The sequence below is a fragment of the Ambystoma mexicanum genome, chromosome 11, assembly GCF_040938575.1.
Source record: "Ambystoma mexicanum isolate Mex_15411 chromosome 11, UKY_AmexF1_1, whole genome shotgun sequence".
Lineage (NCBI taxonomy): Eukaryota > Metazoa > Chordata > Amphibia > Caudata > Ambystomatidae > Ambystoma > Ambystoma mexicanum.
The window spans coordinates 1,388,963,374-1,388,984,002 of record NC_090934.1 but is presented as its reverse complement, the minus strand read 5'-3'; the positions used below and the strand labels follow the sequence as shown (position 1 = coordinate 1,388,984,002).

Sequence of the window (20,629 nt, the reverse complement as noted above, 5' to 3'; positions counted from 1 at the left end):
GTATTCGTAGCCAGTGGAGCTGCGAGAGATCTGGGGTGATGTGTGAGTCTTTTGGTAGATCCAAAATGAGTGATTCTGGTGCGTTCTGTATGAGTTGCAGGTGGGTGGGGATGAGAGTGTTGTTGGGGAGTTGAGTGGTGACAGAATTTCTGTAGTCCAGCCTGGAGAGACCTAGTGCATGGACTGTGGTGCGGATGTCAACAGGGGGAAGGGTGCATCTTATCTTGCATATGTGGTATCGCTCAAAGTTGCATGCATTGGTGATGACAGCAATGTTGTGTGTGAAGGATAGGTGGGGGGTTCATGGTGTAGCCTAGGGACTTCAATGGTGCGGAGAGAGATATGTGTGCATTGTCTGTGGTGAGTTCTTTGATTCATGAGGAAGTCTAGTTTGTGGCTGCTGGGTGGACGGGGGAGGGCAGATGAGTAACTATTCCATTTTGGATGGGTTGAGTTTTAGGATGGTGTGAGGGTGTCACAGAAGGAGACTGACAAGGAGGGGTAATTTTGAGGGCTATAAACCTTTATTGTGTAATTTAGGACACCCTATCTTTACCTATTTCAAAGGCTCTTGCCCTGCCTCAACCTATGAAAAAGTAAGTGAACTGTCAGAATGTCCATCAAAATGAAATGTTCTCCGTCCCGTCAGAAACCAACTAATCTAGCTATAACACTATAAGCATAAAAGTCTTTAACTAAAGGGAAGTTTGTGACTCCTTCACCAGGAGAATGACTCCCTTCTCCTGGTTGCTTCAGTCTTATAGTAGGAGTTACTCCTTCAGTGTCCCATCACAAGGGACCAGGAGAATGACTCCCTTCTCCTGGTCCTTCTATATAAGTTATCCACAGTAGCCTTCAAGCACTCTTGCAGAACACTTGTATTAGTGTATTTAACTCCTTCCAGGAAGTAGAAAATGTCTCTCTACTGGTTTCAATATCGTATTGAGGGGATTGTTTCCCAAAGCTCTTGGGCTTTCCAATGGTGTTTGTTGGGCCGCAGCGATGAGGGAGACAACTTCCGATGCCCTCTGTTTTAACAGAGGTATTTGGTGAATTACTGTGATGAGGGAGGTGGCTCTTGTTCCACTCTGCTTGGGCAGTGGTATTGGATTGGCCACTGCAATGAGGCAGATGACTTCCAATGTACTCTGCTTGGGCAGTGATAGTGTGATGACCACTGTGACGAGGGAGATGACTATGTACTCTGCTTGGGCATTGGTCCTGGGCTGATGACTGTGACGGGCGAGATGACTCCTGATGTACTCTGTTTGAGTTGGGCCTCTTCCCAGACCCCACCAGGTCTTCCCGCTGCTCCCATTACCTGCAGTACATTGGGGCCATAGTTCTGGTTCTTCACAAGGGTCGCGGGGGTCTCTCCTCCACCTTCTTGCTTCCTGCAGTGCTGTGAGGCAGGCTGGTGGTCTCGGTGTTGTTCTAGATCGGACAGTCCACCTTTCTGCGGTCATGCCACCACTAAGGGCGCTCCAGCAATGTCCTGTTCTCGTCCCCTTCCTGGAGAGACACGGCTGTTTCGGCTGCACCATTCAATGTAAAACAGCAAGAAGACCTGACAATCAAGTGACACCTTTTTATTTGTTGGGAACCACACCCTTAAGTTGCAGAAATCCACGTTTGCATGTTTTTGCTGATTTTGTGAACTACTTTTTGTGTGTTTTTCATATCTTTCACAATTATTGTTTTAAATTATAATTTGCCATATTCATTGTGATGACCAGTTCAACAATCACAGCCACGGCATGTACATATTTCCATTAATAAAGATCATCTTCAGGTGGCCATGCCTTGCCCTCCTCCATGCCTGGCCAGGAGCCGCTTGTAACGGCACTAGTTAGGATGCTCCTGCCGATCGGCGACAGCATTCCAAGTTTGAACTTTCCAAGTCTTGTTCACGTATTCCTGTCTTCCGCGGTGTGATCACCTTAGTTCATTTTTGCTTTATACTTTATACTGTTGACTCCACCCTGGCGTAACGTCAACACCATCTTGGAAAATCTCTTTGGCACTCATCATGCCTCCAGTGAGCCACCTCATTACAGTCCTTGGCTGGCTTTGCATATATTGTTTCCACATGCTTCTCATGCTCTTCTTCGTCCCACTATATTTTACATTTGTCACAGTCATGGCTTTACATTAACACATGGTTTCCCTATCAATGGTGGGAGAAAAGTGTGACCATCAGGGTAGGGGGTTATGTGACAGTTTTAGGGAGGCTTTTCCCCAGGTGTATGTCCTTAACCCCAGGAGGGGGGTCCCTCCCTATGAGGTCCTCCTGCCTATTACCACCCCAAGGAGACAATTAGGTAGTGGCCTCATCTCCTTAGCCTCATTGGAAATGTCACCCCCTGGGCAGAAGTGACGAGACCTAGCAAATCGTCACAGTGGCCACCCAGGAGGTGATGGTGGAGAGACACTGTCTGAGGGTGCATTGATAACCTCTCTAGAAATGCTAGTATTCAGGAGCAAGATAGACTGTATGCTTACCCAATATTATAAAGAGCTCAAGTTCATTAGTTCATTGATGCCATATGTCTCTAGTTCTACCCTTAAGCCTAGGTTAGAAGGATTGTAAATATCCTTCATTGTGGGCACTGGCCGTTGGCACTGGTTAGCTGGTTATGTTGGGCTGAGAATATTTAAATAGATTGAGGTAGTCCAGTCCTAAAGGCTAAGTGGAAAACGAAGAGACTACATTTGCCAAAACATATCATCTGTGTTTACATGTCGTTACTATACATAACATATTAGCATTGTCGTTACTATACATAACATTTCAGCATTATCTCTGTTATAACAATATCTGTTTTAATGGCGCTTCATGCAGATTCCTCTTGCCACTAAGCACTGTTATTGTGATCGGTTTTAATGGTAATCAGTTTTTTTTTTACTTTGGAAAGATGGAGGGTTGAGTTGGCACTGCCGGCATTGCAATTCTCATAGTGCATACTTGCCCCATGTCAAAGGCAAAAGCGCTTAATCCGTAAACTAGCCACACTGTAGTATATGTTGAACACGTTGTACTCTGCTGCAACCTTTGAAAAATCATCTTAATTTTACACATTAGAAAACTTGTCAAACTGGACCACCTGCTACAGAGGTAACATTTTCCATCAACTCTTCCTGGTTTGATGGACGGCTGGGGGAGTGGCTGCGAAGGCCTCCCCACATGTAGGGCAGTGGGAGGCGCTTGCGAAGATGCCAGACTCCTAATGGGGCCAGTTCTGAAATCAGTCAAGCATGGGTACGCTGACTGTTCACACATTCCAAAACGATCACAGAACTGGGTACTGCCCAGCATCTGCCCTCACACTCTGGCAGCACACTGCACAAAGGCTGTAGTCTGTGAAAGGAACATGTTCTAAGCACTTCTGGCATTAGACTGGGATGCTAATCCCGAAAACCTCCAATAAAACTTGTTGCAAACAAATAAATAATTTGTTGTAATTATACATACCGAGGAAGTGGCTGGAAGTGGTCATAAGGCATAATCTCTTTAAAACCATCACTGTAAAAAATAGAATAAATATTAAGCCAGTTCATGCATGAAAAGTGATGCTGCACCTGTTCATACCCATTGGAAAACAATTCAAAACATTGCAATAAGGAATATCACCTAATAGAAAAGAAGTATCTGTCCAGAAATTGGCATTATTGACAGATGGTATTCTATCGCATAATGTATTATAATAAAAATGATTTGATTAATATTGCTTGGGTGCGGTCGAAGAGATCCTTGCAATCCAACGCAACTCAGTGATTTCCAGTTACTACTGAGTAACGACCAGAGACGCATCACACAGTGGGGTCAATTTCACGGTGGTCTGCACTGGACCTCCGACCTCTGATAGCAAATACTCAGCTGCAATCAGATTCATGGAATATTTGCCCAGTGCAAAGTGAATTTGCACTGTTGAAAGTATATTTTTGCTGTGCAAAGTCCGGACAAATTCAGAGTATAGTCATGTTTGCAGTACAAAATGAGTTTGCACGGCAAAAATACACTTTGCACGGTTCCGTGAATCAGGGTTTGTGTCGGCAGTGCAAAGTCAATTTCAGCAGTGCAAATTCACTTTCAGCAGTGCCAAGTCACTTTCAGCAGTGCAAAGTCACTTTCAGCAGTGCCAATTCACTTTCAGCAGTGCAAAGTCACTTTCAGCAGTGCAAATTCACTTTCAGCAGTGCCAATTCACTTTCAGCAGTGCAAAGTCACTTTCAGCAGTGCCAATTCACTTTCAGCAGTGCCAATTCACTTTCAGCAGTGCAAAGTCACTTTGAACTGGGAAAATATTCCATGAATTGTGCCCCAAATGTACACAGTTAATAAACTTACAAATGCAGCACATCTGCCCTCATCTAATTTTGATGCAGGTGGACGCTCTGAAACCCTAGGAGAATCATTTTCCAATCGCCTGCACTGTAAGTAAAGGAATAGAAACCGGGGGGAGGGGAATGGTGACGCTTACGCCAGGTTTAACACCTTTTTCCATGCACTGGCGAAGTTTCTACAGATTTGCAGGTGGTAAGCAGAAATGAAGTGATTTTTTTTGCCTTCTTTTTGCACGATAAACGGTAACACTGCCTGGTTTTAAGCCAGCATGACATTTTTATGCTGGTGCAAAACCAAATGATTGTGCCTGTTTTTTTGCACCAGCTAAAAACAGAGGTATTCTATATGGATACATTGTAAATTCTGTCTGACATGTGAAAACTGCGTGCAGCATTTACACTTTTTTGAAAAATGGTGTGTGAGAAAGGAGTTAAGGTGATTTTGCCTCTACCACCCTTTTATTACTCTATGACTTGCACGTAATAGAAAATTGCATATAAGGGGACCCAAGGCAAGTGCAAGTGCAAACATGCTGGTTCACTGAATGCAATTACCACTTTTTGCAAAATCTACCACTATGGATTCCACCTGGTGTTTACACCTGTAATAAAACAGGGAGAAATCCACAGGGCTTCGTTGTGATGCCGCTCACCAGCCACGTGCAAAGCAGTGGCATTGGTGCTCGTTTTCTGGTAGGGTGTACAAAGGCACGGGAACTCTGGCCTGCGTGCATTCGTGTGACTTTTAAAACCCCAAACAAAAACTAAAATCTAAAGTACACTAAGCGGGCAGGTAAACATTGTAAGTGGTTTCAAACCAGCACTCCACCTAAGTCAATGCCTAGTCTGGGATACCCAATGGAAATCCCTAATTTTATATTTTTTTGTCAAAAGCTATTTTATTTCTGGATGATGTACCCTTATATAACGCCCCTCTCTTTGAATCCCCCCGGTCTCACTGAACCAAGAAGGAGGTTTGTTTTGCAAATTAAAAGTTGTATTTGAAGAATTGAACAATATATATATATATATATATGTTACCACATGGAGGATAGAAAAACCTGCACTCCATGCATGAAGTCAATAGATCCCAACAAAAATAAAAAAAACTCGAATCCAACTAGATGAAAAAGATCGAGTTTTAATGAAAAGTACAAAAATATATATATGAGGCAAGCACACACAGCAGACAATACAGGACGCCTAGGCAGTGTCCTTAACGACGCGTTTCGCGCTTCCCTGAGCGCTTGATCACGTATATATATATCACACTTTTCTGAATATGAACAATATCTAAATATCACACTATTATGAATATGAACAATGATCAGCAATGGGTAATATTACAATATCAACAATATCTTTAATCAATTAGGAGTATGAATAGGAAGAATAATGTAGCAGAGAATAACTTTGTGTGGGTTCAAGGAAATGCAGTGATATGAAAGAATGCAACACAGAAATAAACTTGATATTAATTCAACCCAAAGACAATGTGATCACTCTTTCCCCCTGTTATTACTCCCCCTCCCAATATGCAATATGAAGAGATGGAATGAGGGCACACAGGTTTCAGGAATAACAATCAACAATTGCAGTTTCAATCCCGATTCCCCCCAGCAAGCAGAGAGAAACAGGGCTGGTTTTAAACAGGTCAAATGCTTTGGAATGTAATATCAAGTGATGGAAAAAATGCTAAAAATGGTTTTAATTCGCTAAATAGGATTCAGAACTAGTGAGGGTTGCTTTGGATTGGTTCAGGGAAACACTAGCAATGATTGTAGAAAGATTAGCAGATGGAAAACGAAATTCAGAAGTTGAAAGCAAGAAATAGCTGTTTTTACATGTGGTGAAATTGAGCCAAATGCGAAATCGCGGCAAACTTTTCAGCGCACGAAAAAACGTGATTACAGCAAAATTATAAGGCATTGGAATGCATTATATGTTTGTTTGATAGCTGAGGATTTTAGCATCAAAATGACATTTAAATCTGGTTCCTAGCATGAACAGTTCAGAAGTTACAGAGGTTTTAGGAAAGGTCTATTTTTCTCAAAAGAGTCAAGATTTCAAAATGAAAGATGCACTGTTGAAGATTTGGAACAAAGATTTCTTAACACTAGAGAGTCTATGGAGCCGCAAACTACACGGACAGCACAGCCACCAATCCAGAGGCGCCTCCGGATGGTTTCTATCTGCCTGAGACGATTGCCTTTCTCCAGAAAATATATATTAGCGCCAAGATGATTATCACTACAATTATCACAGGATTATGTGGATGAGAGAAGAATTCAAGATAGACAAAAGAGATTCAATAATGCAGTTATGGATGTGTTGGAATGGTTTGGATGGGATTACTTAATACTAAGGGATGACTATGGACAGTTCTATGCTAAATACTCACTACTATGGCTTTGGAATGGAATGGGCCTGTCAAAGATCTGGTCCAAGGTTTGGCAGGAATTCGTTCACCACCGGACAAGATTCAGGGCACCTGGACTCTGCTCTCCGCAAGGCACTCTGGTCTGCACGGCCTCTTAGACTGGATCTGATGGGTTCTGGGTTACAGCTCTGCTGGGCTGCTCTGGATCTTGGGTTCCAGCAAGGGTTCTTGGCCAGAGGTAGCCAACACAGCACAGCCAGGCTGTTGAATTGGTTAGACCCCGTGGAAGTTTAGGGGTTAAAATCAGGTTGCAAGATTTTAAAGGCCCACTCAGAAGAGTTCAGCTTTTTGGCTTGGGGCTCTGCTTCAGGGTTCTGGAGTCTGGTTCTGGAGATGGGCTCTTCCTGCAGAGCGCTTCGCCGGTAGATCAGTGATGAGTGAATGTCCATGTTTCTGGCTCCCCAACAGTCCCTATTTATCCATCTTCCAAAGGGGTGGGGAGGCTGATTATACTATGTCCAACCCTCTAAGGATCTGATAGGTCAGAGAATCCCCCCTCTCCTGATTTGAGAAGGGAACAGTGTGTCATGATGTGTCATCATGTGTCAGAGTGACACAGTGTTTAGGGTCCAGAGAAAATCCCTCCCCTTTGTTCTCACCCAGAAAATCTATTTTTCCCAAAAAACATATATCCAATATGCACAACTTGTTAATAATACATATTTACATGACAGATTGACTAAGGTACGTTTCTGTCCAAGCCTCATCTTCCTACGAGTTTTGGTTAACAAATTACATTTTTTTGCACTTTTGGGCGGTTACTCAGTGTCAGTTCTGTACCAATTTTTACACATGCATGCACATACCCTCTGGGCATATTCCTGTAATTTTTCATGTTCCTAACATAATCACAATTGCTAGAATATGAACTTTTTCGTGGTTCAGTCTATGAAAGTCGCAAAATTTCCAGAGTAGTTTCAACTTGTGAGCAATATTTTCATTTTAATAATCTCTAAATTCCATATTTTTGTCAGTTCGGTAGAATATTTTATAAGTCTTTTCCCAAAACAATAATTTCTGTGCTCTCTCAATACACACAATGGTTTGTCTCCGCCTCCAAGGTCTTGGCTGGGCTAGAGAGTCACATGGGCTTGTCTTCATAGGCAGTTGGTGTCAGTCACACCCGAATTAGCATTTTCTTTCAGTTCAAGGAACCCATTGTCTCTTTCCCAGAGCAGCAGAGGAAGTCTCCTCCTCTTCTCATTAGCAACCCCATGAGATCTTCTCTCCTTTTGGTGGGAATGAACAGGGTGGTGTGTTCTCAGTGGTGGGAAACCTCTTTGATGTTTTAGCTGAATCAGGTTACCTTATGGTCAATTGTGACATTGTTCCTTGTGAAAAATGACAGTACAAATTTAAAATAAGCAAACATATCTTCAATTCCAGTCTTTTTCAACATGAAAATCAATGTGTGGCACCCTATATTGCATTTGATGGAAGTCCCCTCTTCGGCATATTTAGCTTTTGAGACACAATTGTAACCTGACAGATTTAGAGATCGCCAGCGTCTGACAGAGGATAGTAATGGTATTGCACTCATTTTTGACATATTTCTTTGCAGCAAGCATCTTTAAAAGTGGATTTTGTTCTGATATCATATACTTCTGCTGACATTATATTTGTGTGGATTCTTGAAGTGGAATGATGTTTAACACCCAACAAGGAGGTTGGATCTTTTGGGTGGTTTGTGAGCCATGATTTTTGCAAATTTGACAACCAAGAAAAAGGATTTCCACACAGCTCTGTGTTTCTTTTGCAGTCATTTTGCTCTGTGGGCAGCCAAATGATGGGTTTTGGCAGTGGTCTCCTGTGTTACCACTGACATAGGCAAAAGTGGATAGCGGCCTATTTTTCAGATTTTTCCTGGGCACTTCTGGGGGATTTTATGCGAGCAGAAAGCTCTCCGGCTGCCATTTCTGATGTTTCTGATGCGAGCAATGCACAGTGATGTTGCAGGGCCTGGACTAGTGGTGTAAAAACATCCCGGAACATGGAAGTGTTAGCGGCCATGGTGTAAGTTATACCTCACTTACAATGAGGCCAAGTACATCCGCATGGGTTCAGGAACTGAACTCATGGCTCCATTTGCACTAGATAACGTCCGTTTCACTACTTCCCTCTCAGGGTTCATAATTAAAAACTCACTGACACTCTGCAGTTTCTCATACTTCAAGAATTTAAGCGTTCCTGCACTCACTTCTGAGTTTCAGACTGCCACAGGAGAGAGCCCTGGTCTTTTAGGTCCCTTCCTTTAAGTGGTTGTTCGGATTTTGACCTCCACTGCACTTTGTTGCGTCAGCACGGCTTCCTTGGCCTGAGTGCTTATCAGCTCCACAGAGGTTTTCCCTAAAATTCTGATTTGCACTTTGATATGTCCTGAAGTTTTTTCTTGGGATTTTCTTGCTTTTTTACATTGCTTTTGGGATCTTTGAAACACTTTTATAATTCATGTTTAGCCTTTGGTTTGGTATCTACTGTGACATTTCACTACACAAATCATACAAAGGCTAATTCTTTTTACTTTTTATTAGAAAAGAAAGAACCAGGTATTTTCCAATTCAAATCTACTGGAGTTCTCAAAGTTGGGGTGGTGCATGCCGCTTACCCTGTCCTCCAAGTGGGATCCAACCTCCCTAGCACAGGCTTCCCTATTCCACCCTAATGTTTCCCCAAACACTGTATACTTTCGCCAGGTGACCCCAACACCCCAGATCTATCCCTTACCCTAAATTGGGGCCAACAGGCAGTGGCTTTCTCCAACTTCCACGCTCAAGGGCTTTTCAGGGTCCTGATGAGTTTTCCTGATGGTTCTATTTCCTGCAAAATACTTAAATCCACAGATTCTCCTTATTCTCTCACACACCCTCCCCTTGTCACGCTATCTCTCTCTCTCCATACGCCCATCTCTGATCTTACTGGTCTCTGGCGCTTCTCCTATCTCCAACATCCAACTGGTCTCTACCTCTCTCTATAGTCTGCTTTTTGGTCTTACCTCCCTTCTTCTACCCTCCATCTCCACACACCTTTTCCTTTTCTTACAACTCTCTCTCACTCCCTCTTTCTTTCTCAGTCTCTATCTCCCTTCTCCTGTCTCTGCCCTCAAACGCCCTCTTTTTTCGTCTTCCCTCGTAACGACAATCCTTGCTCTCAGTGCTACAACGATCTCTACTCTTCTTACCCTCTCTCTCTCTCTCTCTCTCTCTCTCTCTCTCTCTCTCTCTATCTATCTCTATCTCTCACACACACACACACACACACACACACACACAGTCTCTCTCACAAAACTCCACCCTTTTCTCTTCTATTTGAGTTGCTGACAGGAGGCGAGTTTCTTGAGAGAAATCTGTAGAGCACCAGAGAAGGGGGAACCCATCGAGACCAGAAATGGGATGGGCTCCAACGAGTGGGAGAAGAACGCCTTGAACCCCAGAAGAGGTGTGTGTTCCAATGAGAGAGAGAAGAGCCTGCTGAATCCCAGAAGAGGAGTGTGCTCCTGGGAGGAAGAGGTGAGACCCTTGTACCCCAGAAGAGGGGTGTGATCCGGTGAAGATGAGAGGAGTCCCTTGAACCTCAGAATGGACCGCCCCAGTTAGGGCGAGAAGATCCTGTTGCACCCCAGAATAGGGGTGTGCTCCAGTGAGCGGGATAAGAGCCTCTTGACCCCCAGAAGAGGGGTATGTTCCAATGAGAGAGAGAGAAGAGCCCGCTCAACCCCAGAAGAGAAGTGTGCTCCTGGGAGGAAGAGGTGAGCCCTATGGTGCCCCAGAAGAGGGGTGAGCTCCAGTGAAGATGAGGTGTCCCTTGAACCTCAGAATAGACCACCCCAGTTAGGGGGAGAAGATCCCTTTGCACCCCAGAAGAGGGGTGTGCTCCAATGAGCGGGAGAAGAGCCTCTTGACCCCCAGAAGAGGGGTGTGCACTAGTGAGGGGGAGAGGATGCCCCTTAGACCAGAAGAAAGAGATCCCAGACCCAAGAGTAGTAAGAGAGAGTGGCTTTGATCCCCAGAAGAGTGGATGTGTAACAGAAGAGAAGAGCCCTTTGAGCCCCAGAGGTGATGTGTGTGCCAGTGAAGGGATGTGGGGGGCCTAATCCCAGAAGAGGTGTGTGCTACAGTGAAGAGAGAGATTTTGATCCACAGGAGAGGGGGGGGTGTAACAGAGGGGGAGAGGACTACGTTTCCCAAGATGTTTTATGTTACCGCCATCCTGAACCAATCACCATGCAATAGTCTCATGTTTTACATTTGCTGAATAAAACCCCGAATAAAACCATTTAACTTTATTCTGCTGTCAGTGTGTTCCCTTGGCCATGTGACAGTAATGACCAGGGAGGTGACATGGGGATTGGACATTTAATGAATGTCAAAGGTTCTCTGATGTTAACTTTAAGAGCCATTTTGAGAAAATGGCGTAACTGTAACGGATAGCTTTATAACAAATGGCAAATTATGCATTATGACCATAGCAGGAGCTTACGAAAAAGCATACTCAGAAAGAATATGGGCAGTGTGCTATTTATCCGTGTTTGCTTAGTTGGGGTGGGTTACTGCTTGTTTCCGATGATGTACTAATTGGTCTATTCACTTGGGGGCTGCTCTGATGTTTTAGAAAAATTGCAGTCCCTAGGATTGGAGACCCAAAGGAATGTCGAGAAATAAATGAAGTGACAGAAAAGGGAACTGTGACATCGTTTTCATTAAAAACATCATCCTTATTTGAAACAAACAAGGCAGAAAGTACTAGATTAACAAAAAGTCAGGGACCAGATGTACCGAAGCATGTTGCATATGCAAAGCCTGCGCTACTCAAACTGTCAGGCTTCACAGATGCAATATACCAGGTTCCAATGCACAAAATGGACTTTGCGACTCAGGAGTGTAGTTTATGTAGTCCCCAAGAATTGAAAGGTAACCGCCTGTCCAGAGCAAGCGATAACCAATTGCAAAGGGGCAGCGGTCCATGCACAACTGCTTCTACTGTCTACAGAGAAGCCCCTGGCATCCGCTGTGCAGGCAGCAATCTCCCAGGACTTCTATCTGGGCCCTGAAGTCCTCTTCACATTGCTGTACCTTTTATACATTGGGACACATGTCCATTCAAAGGAGAGGGTCATCATCAAAGCTGCCTTGCCAATGGGAATTCGGGGTTAGAGGCCTGCTTTGTGCCTGAATTGACTGTTGTGTGCAATGTGGACCAGAATCAAAAGCTTTCCCATCAATATTCCTGTTGCCTTCCTCATTGAGCATTGCCCCTTGACTCTGCACAACATAAATACATCCTAAACATTGGAAAGCGCTGGCCTGATTACAGCACCTGCCTGTGCATCTGGTCTAGGGGGTTGGGCACTCAGACAGGGCATTATCAGGTGTCATCCTTTACCCCGTGGGATGTGCTGCCCTCTAGTGGGAGAGAGACTTCTGTACAGGAAGGTTCCACAGAGAGGCCTACTTCTCACTGCTCCAAAGACACATTCCAAAGCCTGATGTGACTGAATCTACCAAGGCCTATGAGCTCTAAAAAAGGCACTCCTTGTTTGTTTGTTTGTTTGTTTTATTATTTATAATGCACGCCAGACCCGAAGGTATCAGCGCGCAAAGGCATCAAGAGGTTTGTTCAGCTTCGGTTACATTGTTGTGCAAGATTGATAGTTCAGCTTCGGTTACATTGCTGTGCAAGATAGTTCAGCTTCGGTTACATTGCTGTGCAAGATAGTTCAGCTTCGGTTACATTGTTGTGCAAGATTGATAGTTCAGCTTCGGTTACATTGCTGTGCAAGATAGTTCAGCTTCGGTTACATTGTTGTGCAAGATTGATAGTTCAGCTTTGGTTAGTTCAGCTTCGGTTACATTGCTGTGCAAGATAGTTCAGCTTCGGTTACATTGTTGTGCAAGATTGATAGTTCAGCTTTGGTTAGTTCAGCTTCGGTTACATTGCTGTGCAAGATTGATAATTCAGCTTCGGTTACATTGCTGTGCAAGATCATACAATACTATTGCATTCGTTATATCCAAGAATGTGGGTAGTCAATGTGTACAGAGGACCAGTATGAGAGAAACATGTTACACACTGTGGAAAAAGCACTGTGAGGCGAGATCTATACAATATATAACACTGTAACACAGTATATGCAGTATGTACAACGGGGAAGGTCTAGTACTCACATTTCGCAATTGTTCTCAATTGACTGATATAGAAGTGAATGTTCTGTAACCCCTTCCACTTTCCACCACGCTAGAGGATGCACGACCCTATGGCTTTCCCTTTGCATCTCACTCTTCATAAAAATAACAATAATTTAGCATTACGAACCCTCAGGCATCTGAGCGCTGCTTATTATTACCCACGGTGTGTGGTGCTTATTTATCGACCTCGGAAGCATGAAAGGCTGAGTTGGCCCTGCCGGGATTCGAACCTGCGTCATCAGGCTCTGCATAGATGTCAAAGCGAACGGTCACTGTGCTATCTGACCGTTCATCCATCCACTTAAACAGCTCCTGCAAATACAGAGCTCTCAAGCTCTCCCTCTACTCACAGAACAGAGAATGTTCTCCTATCTCACGACGTTCCTGTTCAAGCAGACAATGTGGATATTTATCAATAAGCCAGTGTTCTCCTAAGAAACTTATGTTGGGGGGTCATGGGGGTTTGTCGGAACTTCTTTCAGTGCTTAACATGTAACAGACTCTTCCCCAACCCTATCTACCTTGAAGAAGCCCTTGAGTGTTGGGAGGTTTCCATGTACCAAACACCAAATTCCAACTCTATTCAGCTTTCCTCCTACCAAAAAGCTGGTAAAATAGCTCAGCGCGTTGAGCGTTCACTGCTGCAATATATGTGTGATCGGCAGGTTTTTTCGAAATCCCTGCAAGGCCAACTCAGCCTTTCATCCTTCTGAGGTCGATAAATGAGTACCAACTTCAGTTGGGATGACAAGGATGTATGTACAGCGTTTAGAGCTAAGTGCTATTTAAATAACAAATCATTATCAATTTCTCAAACAGGGGCATGGACCTCTGACTATGTCCCATACAAAGTCCTCACACCTATCGCTCGATACTCCCTATGGCAGACTGGACGATAGAGAACTGGGGATATTTCCCAACCAGAGGTTCCCCAAACAAGTCTCTTAGGCCAGGCCATGCCGCACTGCCTAGCATATAAAAGGCGATACCCCAGGCCTGCTGGTTGCCACTTTCTGGTTTCGCATAGGCCTTCCACTTATGAGCAGACCCTGCTCACCTCTCACTCCTTTTCACCGCTCCTCTCCAGAAACAAATACTTTGGTCTAATATTTAATCTATGGACTGTTGTATTGACTTCAAATGAGAACACCAAGCCTTCGGCCGTAGCTGGAAAGCATTTTAACCAAAATTTGGCAGAAAACCTAATCAAATCTGGAGTTTGGTGCATCCCTAATTTGGATGCATAAAATGACTATGTGGGTTATAGAAATGCCAATGTGGTTTTATTTTGTTAAAAACTGTGACCTGGTTTAGTTTGTTAAGATGGTGGCGTGTGTGCGGCTGAGGCCTGTGTTTACAACCCTCAGGTGCAAATCCCATCGGAGCGAACTCAGTGTTTAATTGTCCTAAATTCAAATTAATGAGTATTGAGCATTATAGTGCAAGGTTAGTCTAACGTTTATGTTGTTTCTCCAGGGTCGGGGGGGGGAGGGGGGGACAGTGCTCCCTTCAAATGGAGTCAGAAATCTAGAGCCGGCTCCAGGAGAGTAGCACTGCTTATTTGCAGTGCTGCAAAACAGCTAAATTGACTAGGATAGTAAATTATTATTCAAACCTTCTTTATGGACTCACCAGTATCGTTCTGCAACCTACGTGTATTAAAGAATGCATATTATCCATGATATACCCCATTAATAAATGCTACTCCTCGATGTGTGACCTGTAACTGCAGTTCCAATGAACATACATCAATGGAGATACCAATAAATGACGGAGAGTAGCTGCTATTATCGCACACATTCCATTATAGATCTCCTCTCAGCGTAACTGAATATAGTCTGTAATCTCTGGGGTAGCCCTGATTCCGAGCATTCTGATTGGAGCAGCAGCCTCACAATCAGTCCCTTTCTTTTGTAGTTGCACATCTCCATGTTCAAATATCTCCATAGACTTTGGGAGTGGTTATGATCACTCGGGATAGTAACCCTTGCCCTTCCTATAGGCCCTGGCTTCACTTCAGGCAATACCATGGGGGGGGGGCCGGGGGGGGGGCGGGCGGGAGGGGGGTGTTATTATCACATGATCATGAACTCTCTCCTGGACTATAAGGCTAAAATGCATGTGCACGCGCCATCTTCTTTAAACGCTGTGACCGAAGGTGCAGATTTCAGCAATTTCTCTCTATGACACTCCTTATTTGTTGTCCTCGTTCTCTAAATTAAGTTTCAACCATGGTTATTGTGCAAAAAGGTGAAACATCCCACCTTCGTGAGAAATAAGCCCAGCGCATACAATTAAACTTATATGATAATAAAAAATGAACAATGTCAGGCGAGAATAAAACTACACTGAGTGAACATTTCATTCCAGTGAAGAATCGGACTTTCAACAAAACCTATTGTTCTGACTTTATAATATTTAATTTTGGTCTCAAATTCCTGAATGTCATTCAGGAGTCCCCATTGCAACCCCAATGGGTGCACTTGTAAACTCTATTTGTGTTGCTTTCTGGGGAGCCCCTGCTGCATCTCTGACACCAATGGAGATGTGTGTGTTTGTGTGCACAGCCCTGTCTCTCCGGAGCCAGAAAAGAATAGGTTGCCAGGCATGACGGATCTGAGCATCATACAAGGCTCCCCAGATGTTTCATATGTGCCCCTACGCCCCCCTTGCATCTCCTAGGTGTGGCCTTTATCTGTGTTTGTACATTTTTTGAGTTATTCTTTTTGCGGCTATTGTCCACTTCTTGTGACATCTTCAGGGTCCAAATGTGGGTGAAGTCATTAAGTGGGGATGTCATTGGTGTCAAAAGTAATGTGTTGTCACTTCCTTTCATGACATCAACGGTCCAAAGGTTGTGTGATGTCACTTCCGCTGCCCCTATCATCTTGGTGAAATGACAACAGTCTTCTTCATTTATATTTGCTGGTCTTCTGCTGGTGTTTGAAGGGCATGATGTCCATCCATCGCAGGTTTTTGTCTGCTGCATTTTTTGCTGCAGATTTTTTACTGCAAAAAAAACCATCAAAAAATATGGGGGGGGTAGAGGTATATAAGGTTTCTGTGTGTTTCGGGACTAGATTCCAAAACGTGTTGAAGGGGGTTTTGGGGCGGTAACACATCCCCAAAAAATGTAAAACAAATTCAATGAGTTTTTGCAGCAAAAAATCTGCCACAAAAAAGGCTGCGAAATAATAACGGGCCATGAAACAACATGGAACCGTTTGGAGTGCTTCTCCAGCCGCCCACTCTCTCATTCAACGAACCGCAGAGTTGTTTTGTCAACGAACAGAAAATGGCTTCTTCCAGAAATCCAGTGCTCACGAAAATGTGTCTGACTGTCAGAGCACAGACATACCGCCATTTGTAAGGGCACAGGATGACAGCTACTTCTGTGAAGCTGTGGAGTTTACTTAATTGCCAAATCTTTGACTACTACGACTATAACAGCTATTAACCCACATGTTACTCAACCAAGAGGCGTAGCAAAATAGTCTACGATTAGATATGAGAAATGCTATGCAGAAGAAGGCAGGGAAGTCCAAGGGAATTTGCTCTCTTTCTAAAGAAAAAAAGAAAGCCTTTTGGAGCAGAAAATGGGACAGTCTATTGGAAGCAGTAAAGTCTTGGGACTCTGCCACCTTTGGAAGCTTGTCACTGACATGTCGGAAACATGTATCCAGGGCTGCATCGTCAAGGACGTTTGATGGAACCATTTTCAGGGGCTTTACAGCGAGACAAGACATTTCCCAGCAAGTGATATTGACCCATCTTTACAGAAAGGGGTTTACCCCCTGGCAAGCAAAGATTAGAATCGTTACTTTACTGGAAATTCGGATTGCGCTTTGCGCACATAAGGGAGGGAAAGCGTGAGGCCTGATATCATCCCTAATGATGTTTTTAAGGCAGAGCCTGTAATTTGGGTGCAAGTCTTGTCTCGCTTCTTCAATGAGTGAATTGTATTAAATAGAGTACCAGGGTCAAGGACAACAGCAGAAATAGCGCCCATATATAAAACGTGGGGCAGAGAGGACCCGGCGAACTATCACCCAATATCTTTCCAGGATGCGACAGGCAAGATCATTGACTTGAAGAGAGCGTTCGACGGTGTTCCCAGGGTAATACTTTGCAACGTGCACAAGGGAAAAGCCCTACTGGGACATTTGTTGGGAAGCATACAGCAGCTGTATGCAAATAACCAAGCATTGGTCCGCTGGGGCCTTACAGGTGAAACAACCAAGTCATTTAAAGTTGAAAAAGACATCAGGCAGGGCTGTGTTTTGGCACCAACCTTGTTTTGTATGTACATCAATGAGATAATTGACTTACTTATAGCAATGAGTTTCATACCCCCAGACTAGGACAGGATAGAATCTCTTTGCTAACGATGAAACCTTGTTAGCGACAACACCTTCTGGACTCAAGAAATCATTGGCTATCTTTAACCCCTTCAGTGCCAAGGACGAGCATGCTCGTCCTTTTTGCATAGACTTGCATAAAAGCTTGGCAGTGATATGGGCCTGGAAATGAATATCGGCAAAACAAAGGCCACGGTATTCCACCAGAAAGGTAAGAATAGGCGTTTGCATTGAAGACAAGAGACTTGAACAAGTTGCGGCATAGGAATACTTTGTATGAGGTTCACCGGGTAGCCCACCTAGCGAACGCAAAAATAATCCTAGAAAGGAACAGCGGGGCTATATGAAGGTTTGCACACAAGCAGGGAAGTGGAGCTGTGAAACCCACTATAGAAATATTTAAAGCACAGGCAAACGCAGCAGCATCATATGGGGCAGACATGTGGGGGTGTGCTCTGGTGCCTAGCCGTGACTGAAAATACATTTCTGAAAAAGCTACTCAAGCTCCCCTCAAGCAGCCCAAATATACGAAGGCGCCTGGAAATGGACGTCACATCAATTACTGATGAAATTGTCCTAATTTGTTGTATTTATTTATTTCATTGTTTTTTTATAACGCGCCTAACACCGTACCTGGGTTCAGTTTCTAAGCGCAGATCTGGGATTCAAATCTCTGTTGCTCTGCGTGGTCTTGCCTCCAAGACCAGCACGTTGCCCCTGTGCTATCCTCCGTTCACAACGGATACGATTATGGGTCTCTACGGACCTTTGCAAAGGAGGGTGGCCGGGCGCTCCCCTGGTTATAACACATGAAATATTTATTAACATCACCCCACCTGATTCATCTTTGGTATAGCCCATTTGATTTGAATACAGAAACAAAGTGTCTGGTTAAAAAATGGATTTAACACCATGTGCCCAGGTGTCATGCATACGGCCATTGGTAGGTTTTTCGTATCGGTCCTGCAAAAAGGATTTTGGGTATGAAGGCTATTTGGATAATGTTTCCCCTGCATTTGCACGTTCTTTATATATCAAATGTAGAATGGGAACCCTGAACGTAGCAAGGCTCACAAACAATCGCAGAACAGTATATGTCCTGCTTGTAATGAAATAGTGGAGACTTTAGAACACTTGGGCCTCATTACGAGGTTGGAGTTAGCATTGCTGGTTTCACCGGCAAGGCTACCCCCAAACTTGCATCCGGCTCCGGCACCCGCAAATGGGGAACCACCGGGCCTTCCCACCTCGGCGGACCCGGTAATTCCCCTTGTGCGGGTGCCGGAGCTGGTACAACCCCATTCCCATTTGAGCCCCCATAGGGCTCAATGGTAATGGGGAGGATGGAAGCAGTGGTACCGTTCATAACGGTACCGTTGCTACCATCATGTTCTGCTTGCGGGTGTCGGTACGGCCACCCGGTCAGACCAGGTGGCTGCAAGGGCACCCGCGAGCAGAAGTCCTAGTATGGCAGTACGGTAGGAACGATGCCGGTAGCAATACCGGCGCCGTTGTTGCCTTACCGCCATACTCCTAATGAGGTCTTCTTATGTCCATGTTATAGGGATCGTACAGCTTTTTATGGTGGACCAATTTTAAATGACCACAACATATTTACTTAGCATAATTGCCATGGCGATATGCAAATCAACGCATGATAGTAATGTGGTATACATTGTGGCAAAGTACATCCATCGGGCTTGGTTGAGAAGATGCAAATGGTTAAGGAATGCTGCACATGGAGAAATGGGCTTTAAGATTGATACAGTCCGACCTATTGGCTCCCTGTGTAACTGAATCATCAAGAGATATTAGTCCTGCAACCTTGATATGCATTCCAATTGTATAAAGAAGAATCAGGCACGTCATTTAGGGGTCGCCAGGAAGTCTCCCTTGTTACCCGTGTGGTAGCCCTTGCTACCCCTATAAAACCTTATTTTTTTACTTTTTTTATTTAGGCTCCTGGGCTGTTGCAAGCAGCATGTGGAACTTTGTTTCTGGAGTGGCTGGTTTTCTGGTAGCTATAGCGGGTAAGATAGCTCACTGGGAAGAGCGCGCGCTGCTGAAATGTGTGTGTGATCTGCAGGTTTGACTCCCGGCAAGGACAACTCAGCCTTTCTTCCTGCTGAGGTTGATAAAGGAGTACCAACACAGGTTGGGTGAAATTGTATGTATATTTGTTCTATATGAAGCTCTTAAGCGTAAATGCTATATAATAACACATCATTATCATTTGGTCATGGATGTCTGCTTGCATTCACAGTAATTTGGTAATATGGGCCTATACGCACTGATATTAACGATACATATGGTGATCCATTCATGTATGCAATGTATGTCACTTTACAGTGATACTGTAACCATATTTTTCATAGTGTACCTTTAAACAATGCTATGTGATGCTATGTGATGCCACTTCCTGTTTTGTCAAGGGGTGAAAGGTCGTTTTCCATCACTTCCTGTGATGTCATCAGAGGTCAAGTTACTGTTAGTTGGGCACATGCCGGGAAGTGTTTCGGGGAATCTAAATGTATCTTCCAGATAGGTCAGTGGATTTGCTCATCAATATTTTTCAGCATGTTACTACACTCTACCAATATTGATTGTGCAATGTAAGTAACAAGCTGAATAATATTGATGAGCATCATAGCGCATGGTTACCGGCAAGTTTGTTTACACCTTCCTGGAATTGGCAAGATGCCAGCCCTGACTGCTCCAGATGTAGGACTAATAGGGTGAACAATGATATCCACCCATCCTTTTTGGAACATACATTTAGATTCCCCAAAATACTCCCCACCACGTGCACCACTAACAGTAATTTGCCCTGGAAAATCCACTGACTTAGGGATGTTTCTAAGACATGGGAGCACTTGTGATTGAAACAGTATACATGCAATGTGAATTAAGCAGGCAGTCTGCTATGGAGCACCGTACGGGCCATTTAGTTGGTTTGCCATTGTGATGTCACACGTTTTACGTGCGACGTCACAGCAGGTATAATAATACCTTTCCAAAATGGCGCTGGCTAGACTCGTCCGCGGATGCCCAACTTGGCTAGGCTGCTCCCTAACAAGGAGTTGGCCACAACACTGCAACATTAACCTAATAAGGTAAGAGTGAGAAGGAACTTTAATATGGTTATTTTAAACATCTAAAGATGTTGCATCTCCCTCAGGCAGAGCTTTGAATCTTACAAGCGCTACATAGCTAGTAGATGGAAAGACTAGATGCTTCTTTCTCCTTCTTCTGCTTTTTCGAAGGTCTTATCTTACATTCTAAACCTGGATAAAGGGAAATCCAGT

At 44.1% G+C, this 20,629-nt stretch overlaps 1 protein-coding gene across 2 annotated transcripts in view; it reads right to left on the bottom strand.

The window, feature by feature from the left end:
• ADAMTSL3 (ADAMTS like 3) overlaps positions 1–20,629 on the bottom strand; it is a 1,638,295-nt gene that overhangs the window by 460,838 nt on the left and 1,156,828 nt on the right. For both annotated transcript variants that reach the window (XM_069625001.1, XM_069625002.1), the window contains exon 12: positions 3,473–3,523. In XM_069625001.1, the coding sequence (XP_069481102.1) occupies positions 3,473–3,523 (51 nt within the window). The remainder of the gene's footprint in view (positions 1–3,472; positions 3,524–20,629) is intronic.